Raw genomic sequence first — 14,744 nt, 5'->3', positions numbered from 1 at the left:
GTGGAGAGAGATGTACATAATTTTTTTCCTCTCTTCAAATAAATTCTCACCGCTTATCTGCAAAGTTCAGCTGTTTTCAAGCTGACCTGCCCGTGTTCTGCTGTTCCACTGCAAATTCCTCCTGTGCAGGAGCGCTCAGGAGCTGCACTTGCACACGCCAGCAACCTGGGGTTTCATCGCTGATAGAGGGAGACAGAACTCGTTAGCTGAGGACCCCCTCCTGCCCCCGGTGAGGATCACTTTGCCTTCCTGCCGTGCTTGGCAGCTCAGCTTCTTCTCTTTACAACGAGGAAATGAAGCCAAGAGAGGAGGACAAGTGGGTGAATCTGCTTGGAGGAGATCAGGGATGGGGAAGGACAAAAATCTGTTCTATGGGGCTTTTGTAAGGCAGCCAGGCTTCTGTAATGCTCGAGCACCAGGGCTGGGGGATGAGGGACATCCATCTGATGCCTTCAGTGCTTCCAGGAACGAGCCCAGGAGCCTCAGGAAAAGGGGAAAATGCTGCATCCTCCTTCAGGAAGGTGAACAGAGGCGTGGATGGGGTGAGGTGCAGGTCCAGCTCCTCGGGCAGAGCCCAGGAACAGCTCCAGTGAACACAACCCCAAAGATGCCATGGTGGCAGCATTCCCAGGCAGCTCCAGTGACCTCCTGCCATCCATCCAGGGCTTTTAAGGCTTTTAAGGCTGACACCAGCAGCAGTGGCAGGGCTGGTGTGGGACCGGGCTGTGCACTGGAGTCACTGGGGGCAGGGATGGGGCTGAGGGATGCTCATCTGGGAGAGCTCAGCTCTCCATCCCTCCCTCTGCCTTGGCCTTTTGCCTGGCGGAGCTGAATGAGAGACCTGCGAGCAGCAGGTCACCCGACAAGGAGAGACGGCCGGGATCAATTGACGCATTCCTGAGTAATGGTTGTGTCTTAGGACAGTAAAACCTCCTCGGGTTTAACGTCGAGATGCACACATTGATGATTCATTAGAACGCCGAGCTGAATCCGTTTCCTCTCATTACACAGGGCTGGGAAAGGCGGATCTGCCCCTGTGACATTGCTGCAAGGACCAGGAGTGAAACCCAAGCCCCGGAGGGGACCGGAGGGGACCCCGCACGGGGGGGATCCGAGAGCACGGCCCGGCACGTGAGGTGGCATTAATAAAACAACTCCACCGACTCGGAGACCAAAGCCAGGCGGTGTGTGTGTGCATCAAAGAGCTCCAGGCAGTTCGTTATAATTCCAATTAACGTGGGAGAGTTAATAACCGAAAGAGAATCTATCAGACTTTAAACAAACGGGAAGGGGGAGGGACAGGGACTAAAGGTGTCTTTAAACCGGAGCCAAAGTCTCGGCTGCTATATGAGCAAAGAAATAACAAATATTGAACACATCCAGAGGTCTGGGCAGGTGGGAGCTTCAGTGGATGTAAAGTGGCGTGGGAGAGGAGCTGGGCTTTGCTGGGTTTGAAAGCACCAGAATTAAATCCCACAAAGGCCAGAAAGGAGAGGAGAGAGGAGAGGAGACATCTCTTCTCTTGCTGTTTGGGGAAAATCAGCATTTCCTCTGGCACTGAGCTTTGCAGGGAAAATATTTCAAACCCCATCAATGTTATTGAATGCCTGGGAGCTCAGACAAGGCTCAGGGTCCTTTGGTCTCGCTGTCTGGCCACCTTTGGGGTGATCCCAGGCTGGGTTATAGGGACAGCCAGGCCAAAGGCACCACGAGCAGAGCATGTCCACGAGGGCTCAGCCAGAGCAGCCTGTGAGGAAACAGCCCTTCCCAGCCACTAAGGAAGATTTAAGAGCGAATCACATCAGCCCAGTCAAATCCAATTGCTATTGATAATGTCCATGTGCAATTAGAGCCAATTAAGGGGAGACAGCAAATGACAAGTGTTTGGCCAGGAGCTGACGGGGGTCAATACACCAGCCCAATTTCCCAACAACGAAATGCAATTAAAGAGTATCACTCACCCGGCTTGCCCAGAAGGGCCAGCACATAAATGGGCACAGCCAGGCGCCGGGTGCCGTCCTGGCAGGATGCAGAGCTCCAGGAGCAAGTCCTGCTCCTGCCCCAGCCTCAAGCTGCGGGAGGTGGCATCCATGTACTTCACCATGGTGGCGGCGTTCCTGGTCATCCTGGTGGTGGCTCTGCAGGGCTCGGTGCCCCGCGAGAGTGATTTCCCCTACAAGGTGCCTCTGGATCCCCAGGGGCTGCTGGAGCTCTCCTGGAATGTCAGCTATCCCGAGCAAGCCGTGCATTTCCAGCTCCTCATCAGGGAGCTGCAGTTCGGGATCCTCTTCGGGATGTCGGACAGGGGCGAGTTTGAGAACGCCGACCTGGCTGTGCTCTGGAGCGATGGGCACAACTCCTACTTTGGGGTGAGTCACTTGTGTGCTTGCTTGGAGGCTTTTGGGGTTCCCCCCCTGCGGGTGAACCTGGCTCGTGGTTTGGTAGAGTGGGGTACAGGGCACGGCACACGCTGGACCGGCCCCACTGCTCTGGGTCCAGCAGGTCTTGGGGCTTTCTACCCCAGAGGAACCCACAGATGAGGTGGTTTGACACAGGGATTAACCCAAAAGAGAAAAGAATGAACACAGCAGCACATCAGCAAGGCTGAGGGACCCCGGAGCTGGATGTGTCTGCTGTGTTTAGCTGCAAAGACACACACAGAGGGTGCATCAACACCCTGCTTCACTCAGTCACATTAAAAATTAACCACAGCTCCCATTAATGGCTCCGAGACAGGGCAAAAGTCACCAGGCAGAGAGGCTGCTCCTGCCAGCAGGAAGCACCTGGCTGAGAGTTGCATCCACAGGGATCAGTGGGATAACAGGGCAGCCTGGGATGCTGTCAGAAAGTAAAGGTGCAAATGTATTTGGGTGAGATGTAAATGGGAGTGGGGGGAAAACTCATTTCCAGTTGTGTTGTTTGCTATTGCTGCTGCTGCAAACTCCATCCCTCCTGCCACTGGCTGGCTGTTGGGTTCCTCTTTGGGTTGTTTTCCCACCCCTGGGCTCTCCAGCCCTATCCCCAGCCCACCACGTTGGGCTGATTGTGCTTGTGCTTGGCTGAAGAAAGCAATTCCCATTTTTCCCCATGTGAGGCTTTCCAGTAAGTTAAATTTTACCTCTCTGCTTACTTCAAATTAGCCATAAAACACATTCCTTTGCAATCAGCCGCAATGTGATCCGCAGTGTAACGAAAGCATGAAAAGAGGGGTTTATTATCTGCACTGTTTTCCTGCTAATTACCAGCCTTTCAGGGTCTGTGGTGGCCCGAATGCTCCAGGATTTCACAGCACACTGTTAAGAAAACATAAAGGATCATTTCTAATCTGCCTTCGTGTGCTCGCCCAAAGACAAACAGCCCTGAATGAAACACCCGGCAGCGCTGGGGTTTTCTCTTTCACTGAACAGCATCCTGCAAGGAGATCTCAATAAATCTTTCCAGCCCTGGTTTTCTCCCTCCCAGCAGCTTTTCTTCTGGATAAGCGTGTTGGCTGTTAAAAAGATCCAAATTCGCTCAGCCCCCCCATGTACTATGAGATTAACTTGCGCTCCATATCCCTACGAAAACAAATGTCATGCGAGCTCCACGGAGCTGATTTCCCTCTCCCCCTCTAAGGACAATATGTTCTGGAAATATGACTCTATAGTTCTGGCTGAAATGATGCCAAGTTGCTTTATCCTCTATCTTCTGGCTTTTCCTCTCAAGATAAGAGAACCAGTGCCACTTGTGTACGTACAGCCAGCTACTTCCTGGGTACCTTTTCTGAGTAAACAAGAGAGACCCACAGGAGAAACAAAAGATCAAAGAAACAACCTTGTTCAAATCCAAATTATCACAGGATTTTATGCTCCAAACCTTCAAATCCTGAGGCACAGGAATAACCTACTGCTTTGCTTCTTGGGGTGGCTTTGTCACCATCCTCTACAATGAGTGGTGCTGGGCTGCCAGAACAATCTGACCACAAAAAATTAAGGATTTTGCAGAGGGGCTGCAATTTCTAGGGCTGACATTACATCCCAGCAAGGGTCTGATCTTAAATTGTGGGAGGCTGGTTTATGCCAAGGGTTTTGGAGAGCCCATCAGCCCCGTCCACAGGGTGCCCCCGAGACAAACACACCCAAAATGCAACACAGACTGATGCAACACCTTCATGTGTCCCGGGGGGCTTTCCTCCCTCCCTTCCCGACCTTTCCCCCCTCACATCACACCTTGTAAAGGTCTTTCTGCAGACCCTTACTGCTGGGTCAGGTATTTCACAGGTCTGCCTGAGCACCAGGGATCCTGTGGCAGAGGCCATTCCGGCATGGATCTGCCCAGGGAATGCATGGAGCAACCAAAGTACAGGCTTCCTCCAGCTCTGGGATGCTGAGGGTAGACAGGAGGAGAACCTGTGGTACCTATGGAGGCACCTCCTGGCTGAGCAGGCTGCTCTTTCTCTCACAGGATGCCTGGAGCGATGCCAAGGGGCAGCTCCACATGGATTCCCAGCAGGACTACCAGCTCCTCGGGGCTCGCAGGGCTCCTGAGGGGCTCTACCTCCTCTTCAGAAGAGCCTTCAGCACTTGTGACCCCAAGGACTACCTGATAGAGGTATGGCATCGCCCTCACCCTGCCATGGCACCTCCCAGCCCCATCCCAGCCCTGGGGCACGGCTCCAAACCCATCCCGCAGGGTTGTGCCTGGCTGTGGGCACAGCATCAGGTGTTGGTGCTGTGTGAGGCAGAGAGGAAGCGAGCTGCAGGTGTCAGCCCTGGGCCATGAGTAATGTTTGGCACCATCTATTCACAACCCCTCCGAAAGCTCTCTGAAGTGTAGCTTTTAGCTCGTTTGCATCACTGAACATGCGTTGGGTCTATATAAATCCCTCCTGCATCACTCTGCTCGGCAGTCTGGAGCCAACTGTTGGGAGTGTTACGAAGAGGGGTTGGTGTATCAACAGGAGGCAGAGAGGAGGGTTGTGACAGGAGCTGGGACAAAGGGACAGCAAACAGAGGTGCTGCTCCCTGCTCCTGCGTGGCTCGGTGACATCGCCCTGGCTCTGCATCCACCTCTCCTCTGCAAGCTGGGATTTGGGGGAAACTTTCCCAGTGGGGGATGTCAAACAGCTCAGGGTCTCAGCCACAGGCCCTGGCTGCAGGCAGGAATCTGTGCGAGGCTCATCTCACATGAAAGCCTTTGTGGGCAGGATATTTTAGAGCCAACGTGGGCACAGAGTGTCCTCGAGTTTTTGCTGCTGGTGTTCAAAAGCTTGTCTTGTGGTGAGAAGTGTCTGCCGTCTGCCAAAACGCTGAGAGCCCTGGAGGGAAAAATCTCTGTGTGCGAACCAGGAAAACACTTGCTGGTCTTTATTCTCTGATCCTTTAGGAAGAGATTATTCTCTTTTTCCTTTCTCTCTTATCTCCTGTCCAGAGCTCTCTGCGTTCTTGTTGGCAGTAGACATTTTCAGCAGAGCTTCTTGTGGGACTTTTCCCCTGAAAAGAACCTGGGAGAAAAGGGAGGATTTTCAGGGAGAAGTTTTGTTTCTGCTGTGGCTCCCCAGGCCATTGCTGGGCTGCAGGGTGGGATGAGCCCTGCACTGATGGGTTTGTCCCAGCCTGGAGCTCCTGAGGGGCTCTGAAGGAGCAGAGAGGATGTGTTACCCTTATGGGATTGATCCTACCTGGGGAAAACTTTTCACACTTTCCCACCTGGTAGGGAACCCTCAGTGACCACATCAGCCGGAGAAATACCCTGGAATCCCCAGTTTTCCTGGGACAGCACAGCAAAGTGAGCTGCTGGGGCAGTCAGGGTGGGGTCACAACACCCATTTCTGGGTTCATGTCCCCAGTGGTCCATGCAGCTCCTGAAAACCACCTGACATATTCTGCTCTCGCTTCAGGATGGCACCGTGCACCTGATCTATGGGATCCTGGAGGAGCCAGTGCACTCCCTGCAAGCCATCAACATCTCTGCCCTCCACGGGGGGCTGCAGAGGGTGCAGCTGCTCAAGCCCAACGTCAGCATCCCTGAGCTGCCCAGCGACATGAAGACCATGGAGATAACGGCCCCAAATGTCGTCATTCCCAGCCAGGAGACGACCTACTGGTGTTACATGGCAGAGCTCCCAGCAGGCTTCCCCAAACACCACATTATCATGGTAAGAGGAGAAGGGGGCAGGGCAGTAATTGTGCTCACATCCCGCAAATGCCATGTCACGGGGAGGCTTTCAGACCCAGACAACTTTCCAAACAACATCTTCCAGGCCCACCCCAGCAGTCAGTAGCATCCTCATGTCTCCTAGAGTGTCTCAGCAGGAGTGGCCAGGAGGTCTCTTCCCAGCTGGCACATCCAGCAGGTTCCAGGGCAGGCTCAGAGCTGACTCCCTGCGGAAGGGACGGACCCACAGCAGGATTTTGGCACACAGAGAGCCATGAGGAGCATACAAACATGGGAAACAAAGGAGCAGGGCTGGTGAGAGCAGGGCAGAGTGAGCCAGGATGGGAACTGGCTCCTAAAAGATGAGGCAATGACCGAAAAAAAGAGAGTTACAGACATAAATGCAACTTGTGGGCATTGCCCAGACGCGTTGCTTGGGCCGACTCCTGAAAGGAGAGGCAGAAACCTGCTGGTAACCCCGAGGAAAGGAGGAGCTGCTGGGAGAGCACCCAGCAGGTGTGGGGGTGGCTCAGGAGGTGACCTGGCACATCCAGAGTCAAACCCACGCCGCGGGGAGAAGGAAAACCTCCAGACACTGGAGCTGCAGCGAGCGCTCAGTGGTTTCGAGGGGAGAGACGGCGCTGCAAAGGAAGGCTCAGAAGGAGGATTTTCTCTCTAACAGATGGTGTGAAGTGAATCATCTGTGTGTGAGCACAAAGTGTGTAACTCCTGATACCTTCCCGCTGCTGCAGATCACTTCTACAGCTGGCACTTTTAGCCAGAGCTGTTCCTCAGGCTTGAGTCACTCTCTCTACCCCAAATTCCCCTCCCCGTGCCCCAAGCAGCTGTTGGATAGAAACAAAACTCCAAGAGCTGCAGGCAGAGCTACAACAACAACACTGTCAGGACTCTCTTAGGGAAAAGCAACATCCCCAGGGCCACCTCAGCCCTGCAAAACTGGTAAAGGACTCAATCATCACAAAACAGACCAAGATCTTCTGCTGATCCCCATCTGTTGCTGGGGAAAGGATGAGCTGGTTCTCTGTGGGTTCTGGTGGGCTCTGGGTTGGTCCCTAAGCCAGCCAAGAAACTAAATGTTTCCACAACTGACCTCATGCTCCTTGGGCACTAATAACATGTGGGTCCCCCTTTGGAGCACCCAGATGCCTAACTCTGGCACAACCTCCTCTTGGGAGCCAAAATATGAGCTGAAAGCTCTTGGCCCTTGGTGCCTCGTGCCCAGAGTACCAGGTCACAGACATTCCTGCCCTGGCTCCTCGTGGAGCCTGCAGGCCCCAGGGATGGGCTCTCAGAGTGTCCTCTCCTTCTGGGACCTGCTTTGCAGTACGAGCCAGTGGTCACGGCGGGCAACGAGGCTCTTGTCCACCACATGGAGGTTTTCCAGTGTGCGGCCGAGTTCGACAGCTTCCCCCACTACAACGGGCCCTGCGATTCCAAGATGAAGCCAGACCGGCTCAACTACTGCAGGCACGTGCTGGCAGCCTGGGCCATGGGGGCACAGGTGGGTGTGACAAGGGACACGTCCCCCTGGGTGACAACTGCCCTTCCCAATCCCATTGCCCTGCAGGGGCTGCCCTCACCCTGTTCTCTGCTGGGGTTTGGCTTCAGCCCCGTCTGACCATCCCAGCCCCGTCTGACCTTCCCAGCCCCGTCACCTTCCCAGTGATTTCCCAGCTTACCCCAGCCCTCCTCCTCATTGGTGCCATAAATCAATGGGGTGGGACACTGGAACAGCTGCCCAGGGAATGGGCATGGCCCCAAGCCTGAGAGAGCTCAAGGAAGCTTTGGAAAACGCTCTCAGGCACTTGTGGGATTCCCGGGGCTGTCCTGTGCAGCCAGGAGTTGGACTTTGAGGATCCTTGTGGGTGCCTTGTAACTCAGGGTATTCTGTGCTTCTGTGACATTACTCAGGTGTTGTGCCACTGCATCTGGAACGAGAGGAGCTTTTGGAAGCAAGAGCAGCTCTCCAAGCACAACCAAGGGCCCAAGTCATGTCCCTCAGCCCATGGTGTGGGGCAGGATTATCCCCACACGTTCCCTTGGGCTTTTCAGCCTTGTTCCCAGGAAAGTCTGCCCTCCCCAGCCCCGTCTGACCTTCCCAGTCCTGTTTGACCATCCCAGCCCCGTCTGACCTTCCCAGCCCTGTTTGACCATCCCAGTCCTGTCTGACCTTCCCAGCCCCGTCTGACCTTCCCAGCCCCGTCTGACCTTCCCAGCCCTGTTTGACCATCCCAGCCCTGTTTGACCATCCCAGTCCTGTCTGACCATCCCAGCCCTGTTTGACCATCCCAGCCCCGTCTGACCTTCCCAGCCCCTCACGGGTGTCTCTGATTTCCCAGCTTACCCCAGCCCTCCTCCTCATTGGTGCCATAAATCAATGGGGTGGGACACTGGAACAGCTGCCCAGGGAATGGGCATGGCCCCAAGCCTGAGAGAGCTCAAGGAAGCTTTGGAAAACGCTCTCAGGCACTTGTGGGATTCCCGGGGCTGTCCTGTGCAGCCAGGAGTTGGACTTTGAGGATCCTTGTGGGTGCCTTGTAACTCAGGGTATTCTGTGCTTCTGTGACATTACTCAGGTGTTGTGCCACTGCATCTGGAACGAGAGGAGCTTTTGGAAGCAAGAGCAGCTCTCCAAGCACAACCAAGGGCCCAAGTCATGTCCCTCAGCCCATGGTGTGGGGCAGGATTATCCCCACACGTTCCCTTGGGCTTTTCGGCCTTGTTCCCAGGAAACTGCTTCCCTAACACCCTCCCTTCTGCTTCCAGGCTTTCTACTACCCTGAAGAAGCAGGTCTTGCCTTTGGTGGCCCAGGCTCCTCCAGATATTTACGCCTGGAGATCCATTACCACAATCCCCTGGTGTTCAAAGGTGAGGGGCTGGGTGGTGCTGCCCACTGCCTTCCCTGTTAGACCATGGCAGGAGAGCTGGGGGAATTTCAGGAAAGGACTGATGCCTTCTGAGGAGCCCTCTGGCCTAAACTGTGGCCCTGTCCTCAACTTTGTGGAGAGATGACGGTCCAGATCTGTCCCTGCAGGAAGAATACATTGAATTGCCACCTTCTCAGCAAAGTCATCCTCACTGAAGGCTGACAAGTGCATGCCCAGAGGTGGGGAAGGATGCTTGGGAAAGGAGCCTGCAGGCAGAAAACTGCCCCTGCAGAGTTCCTGCAGGGATGTGATCCAGGGCAACACCAGCATTGAGCTGGGCTGTCTCAGGGGTCCCCCCAGGTTCCACACAAGGTGGTGGGGCTGGCTCTGAGCTCAGAGCAAGAGTGACAGCGGTGCCAAGGCACCAGAGAGACCAGAATGGCTGAGGAGGGGGGGGGATGTGGATGTTGTTTTCCTGTTCTCCCGCTTCGATAACATTGTCAGGAGACACATTGGAAAAAAAAGAAGGATTCCAAACAACCCAGTTTCTTCATTACCATAAAAACAAGCAGCTTCTTGACTACCCAAGTATATTTTTAGGAGGCCAGAGCATATGTACTGTGGATCAGTCATAGCATATTCGGCAACTCGAGAAGAAACACGGCTATAAATATGAAGTTCACGTCTTCCATCATTTAGCTGCTTTTTTCTGTTAACCAATAGTGTCTCCCCCGTTATTCTTATCCCTGGGTGGGCTCCAGCCTGGAGACAGGGAGTCCAGAGCTGGCCTGAACCCCTCCTGATCTACTGACCCTGCTCTTTCCCTGTGCCTGTTAAAGAAGCTGCAATGAGTCTCATCCCTGAGGGAGTTCTCCAAAGCACCCCATGCTCTGTCCTGCTGCTTTGGCCTCCCCAAAGGCACCCCTTACCTCACTCTCTTGGGACGATTCAGCCTCAGGTCAGTGCCCTCGCCAGGGAACCATCTGGGGCCACTCACGAAGACTCGCACGAAAATCTGTAGGATTTAAAACAATTTCAAGCAGATGAAGGACGCTGTGAGTGAGAAGCTCCCCACGGCAGCACAGCATCGTTTTTCACCTGTCTGTGTTTTTCACCTTTCACCTTGTCCCTGCAGTGACCTGTCCTTGTCCTCTGGTCCCCCAGGTCGCCATGACTCCTCGGGGATCCGGCTGTACTACACGGCCACCCTGCGTCCCTACGACGCCGGAATCATGGAGCTGGGCTTGGTGTACACGCCAGTGATGGCCATTCCCCCTGGAGAGGATAACTTCATCCTCACAGGGTACTGCACTGATAAATGCACCCAGCTGGTGAGTGCTGTCCCCTCCAACCCGGCTGCACCTCAGAGGAGAAAGGTTGCCCGTGGTTTTTCCCAAGTCCCAGGCAGCACCAATCTCCGGGCTCCCAATTCCAAGTTTTAAACTCACCGTGAGGCAGTGCTGGAAAGAAAAATCTGCTGTGTACAATAAACAGAGAGCAGCTGGTTGGGATGCGCTGAATCCCCCTGGAAGCAGCTCTCCTGGGGAGCCATCTGCTCCAGCTCCCCGGGGTACCATTCCCATAAAACTCACTGCCGAGCTGGCCGTGTCCCAGTGGTGCTTTCCCTCCCAGGGATGGCAAAATTGGCTCCTGCTTCCAGGGAGCTGCCAAGAACTCTCTTGAAGATGGTTCCAAAGGGCCCACCTTGCTCTCTCAGGGAAGTTTTGGTGTGTGTTTTTGTAGGGCCTACCCACAAGGAATCATTTGTGCCACCACTAACGAGGGCAGGGAAGGAATCAGGATCTGGCTCAGCTGCTCCTGCTGTCCTGGAGTGTTGGTTTGGCAGCAATGAGGGTCTGTCCCATGGCAAGGAGCTCACTGAGATGCTTTTCCAGGGGTACAGTGATCCCCTAAACCCCATGTGAGAGCCAGAACAGGGACAGCGAGTTCCCAGCACACAGCAAGGGGATGTGAGGGAGGGGAGAAGGACAGGGCTGGGCACGGGGGCTTGAGCTGTCCTTCCTTCCCCCAGGCTCTGCCCGCTGCTGGCATCCGCATCTTCGCCTCCCAGCTCCACACGCACCTGGCAGGGAGGAAAGTGGTGACGGTGCTGTCCCGGGACGGGAGGGAGCGGCAGGTTGTGAACGCTGACAGGCACTACAGCCCTCACTTCCAGGTACAGGGGGCTGCAGGGGAACTGGGGGCCTGGCTGGATGTCACAGCATTGCTCTGATGTGTCCCCGTCCCTCCCCTCCCAGGAGATCCGCATGCTGAAGGAGGTGGTCGCAGTTTTCCCGGTGAGTTGTTCCAAAAACCGTTCTCAAACAGCACATCCTGATCCCATGGCCCTGAGTCCCCTGCCTCCTTCCATCACCCTATCCCATCTGGGGACTCCCAGGAGGGCTGCAGGAGTGAGGGTCCCTGGGTCATATCTGCCATCTCCACGCAGATTCTTTGGGGACACCGGGCCCCCTCTCATATGGCACAGAATTGGTGTGTGGGCAGCCAGGAGCTAAATTAAGCTCCTAATTCAGCTGGGCTTCGTCTGGCAGAGGGAGGCTCCTCAGGGGGTGAGGCTGAACCATGGTGGTGCCCCTTCTCCTTGCTTGATGGAAGGAGAGGAAGAGATTCAGCATCAGAGTGGGAGTGGGTGGGAAAACAGGGGTGGTGCCCCAGGGCTCTTCAGATGGGGAAGGACCTGGCTGCAAAGCTGAAGGCACCTCCTGGAGCTGCCATGTCCCACGAGGCTGCTCAAAACACTCAGCACCCACTGGAACCATGCCCAGGGCTGTGCCCTGGGGTGTCCCCGTGGTCCCCAGCAGCGACTGTGGCAGGGAGGCTGTTGTGCCATCAAGTCAGCTCCAGATCTGGCACTTCAAACTGTTGCTAAGTGAAATTTTTAAGGTGTTTCCAACCCTGCAGAAATTCTTAAAAAGCGAGGAAAGCAGGAAACACCATCCCTGGGATGCAGCCCTGGGGAATCTCCGCAGGGGATGCAGGTTTACCAAGGGCTCCTGTGGGGTGCAGGCGGTGCTGCTGGGCAAACAGGCTCCTGATATGGGGAGCAGGGATTTCTATGTGGCACACTCCCCAGTCCCTAAATTTTCCTGTGTTTGAACCCCCCAGGGCGACGAACTCATCACCACGTGCACGTACAACACCGAGGACCGGAGCAGAGCCACTGTGGTGAGTGCAGGGGCAGCTCCCCTGCCTTTGTGGGGCACCCCAGGGTGGGCACCTGCATGAAGCCAGGCTGAAACACAGCCAGAAGCAAAGGGAGGGTGGGAAGAAGGGAACTCACAAGGCTCTGCTGCCTGCAGCGGGGATGTGAAGGTGCTAATTGTGAAGTAGCATGTGTCACTCTAATTCCCATCACAAACTGTTCCACCAGGGATTAATTGTAATTAAAGAGAAGTGGCATTTTTTGACAGTGCATGTTATTTCCTTACATAGGCAGTGAAAAAAAAAAATAAAAGAGCCTGTCAGAGGTACCATCAACAGGGACAAGGCTAAATATAGCAGAGGGATTATAGGAAATCTGCATTTTAATGTAAACCACACGGTCTAGCCTGGAAGTCTGTCCTTGCACAGAGGGCAGACAAGCAGAGAGCTGCCCGTGCCATGCACCTGAAGGGGTGTGAATACCCTTCTCTATCTCTATCATCTCTATCTCTCTAGATATCCAGATACCAAGATATAGATAACAGATAGAAATTATAGATGTAGATCCGTGTGAGTGTGCACACAGGGGTGTGAGCTCTGTGCCCTGCTGCCCTCCCTGCCCCTGTGCAGCCCCAGCCAGAGCCCGCTTCCATCACCTTCCTGCCTGTGCCACAGGGAGGGTTTGGCATCCTGGAAGAGATGTGTGTGAACTACGTGCACTACTACCCCCAGACCCAGCTGGAGCTGTGCAAAAGTGCCGTGGATCTGGGCTACCTGCACCGGTACTTCAACCTCGTGAACAGGTAAAGAGCCCCTGCACAGCGGGGCTGGGGGGACAGGGAGCACTGGTAAAAAAGCCAACCCCAGGGTTTTGAGGATGTCTATGTAGTGAGAGCCACCAGGAAGGGAGAGCAATCCCGGGGAGGGGCTTCTCAGCAAGAGTCAGTGTGTGACCAAGTGCGTAAGTGCAAAATATTCCTTATAACCCAAGGCAGACACCAAGGATCCACACCACAGGAGGAGGCTGCAGCCCATCCACCCATGAGGAGAGGGGAGATGCTGACCTTGCACAGGGTGTCCTACCCATGGGCTGGTCCCAAATCCTGCCCTGCAGGTGCTGGCTGCTCCAGGCTCTCCCTGTGCCCAGCGCCGACCTCGGAGCCATTCCAGGTCACTGCTCAGGCAGGGAGGAATTAGTCACATCCAGCGCTGCAAGGGGACAGCACTGCTGGGTTTCAGCGTGGCCTTTCTCCCGCCCAGGTTTAACGACGAGGAGATCTGCATGTGCCCACAGGTCTCCGTCCCACAGCAGTTTTACTCCATCCCCTGGAACACGTTCAACAGGGATGTGCTGAAATCCCTCTACGGCTTTGCTCCCATCTCCATGCACTGCAACAAATCCTCTGCTGTCCGGTTCCCGGTAGGTACAGCCTGACTCCCAAAGCTTCCCGACAAAATTCCCAGGTGTAGGGTCAGGTCTGCGGTGCTCAGGACACATCCAAAGCCAGCAGGCTCAGGGCAGGGGGCTGGAGCTGCCAGGAAATCGCTGGCATCAGCAGGACACGGAGCCCAGCCCAGCCCTGTGCTCAGACAATACATCTGGAGCCCACCGTGGATGCTTCCAGCCAGATCCAATTAGGAGATGCATTTGCATAAAGTGATTTGGAGGCTGCTTTTGCTGAGTGTTAAAGTAGGGCCAGATCCAAGGAGAAACGTGAGGTGGTTTTTAGGATTTTGGCAAATCACCCCAGGTCCCAGCAGAGTGAGCTCATTATGCACAGCATCTGTGCGGCCTCCGAACGTGGTGATCCAGCAAAAGGGGAAGGATAAAGGATGGAGAGGTCTTTAAAATAAAACCAGGCCCAGTAACAAGGGACATGATGATGATGGTGAGGAAGATTTAAAACCACTGCTGGCATCAGCTTCCAATGCCATTTATCAGTGTAATAAATTTGGATGATACCTTGTTCCTGGATCCAGTGCTGTCCACTGCAGCACAGGAGGATGCTGAGCTGGATTGAAGGGATCACCATCAGCTTTCTGCCACAGTAAATTCCCTTTAGCAAAGTTTCACTCTGGAGTGGGAAAAAACCTTTCCAGTTTTCTGGAACTGGAGATCTGGCATCTCTCAGCCATGCAGAGCTTTGCTGCAGGGACAGAAGCGGTGCAGAAGTTTTGTGCAGCAGCAGAATTATGAGTCAAACCTCTTAATTTATGACCCAGACAACTCCCTTGATTTCAGAGAGGTCTGGGGAGCTGTCAGGAAGGGACTCGAGCAGAGCAGAGCTGATGCTGGCACGAAGTGGGTCACGAGCATCGCAGCGAGGGCGAAGGAGCCTCTGCTCCGCTGGTGTTTCAGAGCGAGCCCAACTTGGAGACATCTCATTTATTCCATACTGTTTCTGCCAAGAGAAAAGCACCAGCTTCTAATTAAGCTCAGGTTTTTGCAGTTCAGTGATCCCAAATCTGATGATTTCTGGAAGGAACTGAGTGCTGTTAATTATCGAGCCAAATCTCAAGATAACACTTGTGAGCGGCAGCGGGGACGGTGCCGTCCC

General features: G+C 54.6%; 1 protein-coding gene across 1 annotated transcript in view; it reads left to right on the top strand.

The window, feature by feature from the left end:
* Window positions 1–1,513: 1,513 nt before the first annotated feature.
* The window catches only part of DBH (dopamine beta-hydroxylase), a 16,132-nt gene continuing 2,901 nt past the window's right edge, over window positions 1,514–14,744 (top strand). Inside the window, exons 1-11 of the mRNA XM_008642323.2 lie at window positions 1,514–2,369; window positions 4,444–4,590; window positions 5,879–6,136; window positions 7,481–7,657; window positions 8,923–9,025; window positions 10,189–10,355; window positions 11,057–11,200; window positions 11,283–11,321; window positions 12,151–12,210; window positions 12,862–12,989; window positions 13,447–13,606. Of these exons, the coding sequence (XP_008640545.2) occupies window positions 1,938–2,369; window positions 4,444–4,590; window positions 5,879–6,136; window positions 7,481–7,657; window positions 8,923–9,025; window positions 10,189–10,355; window positions 11,057–11,200; window positions 11,283–11,321; window positions 12,151–12,210; window positions 12,862–12,989; window positions 13,447–13,606 (1,815 nt within the window). The 5' untranslated portion in view covers window positions 1,514–1,937. The remainder of the gene's footprint in view (window positions 2,370–4,443; window positions 4,591–5,878; window positions 6,137–7,480; window positions 7,658–8,922; window positions 9,026–10,188; window positions 10,356–11,056; window positions 11,201–11,282; window positions 11,322–12,150; window positions 12,211–12,861; window positions 12,990–13,446; window positions 13,607–14,744) is intronic.

Source organism: Corvus brachyrhynchos, unplaced genomic scaffold (assembly GCF_000691975.1).
Source record: "Corvus brachyrhynchos isolate BGI_N302 unplaced genomic scaffold, ASM69197v1 scaffold59, whole genome shotgun sequence".
Lineage (NCBI taxonomy): Eukaryota > Metazoa > Chordata > Aves > Passeriformes > Corvidae > Corvus > Corvus brachyrhynchos.
This window is presented reverse-complemented; position numbering and strand designations above follow the sequence as displayed.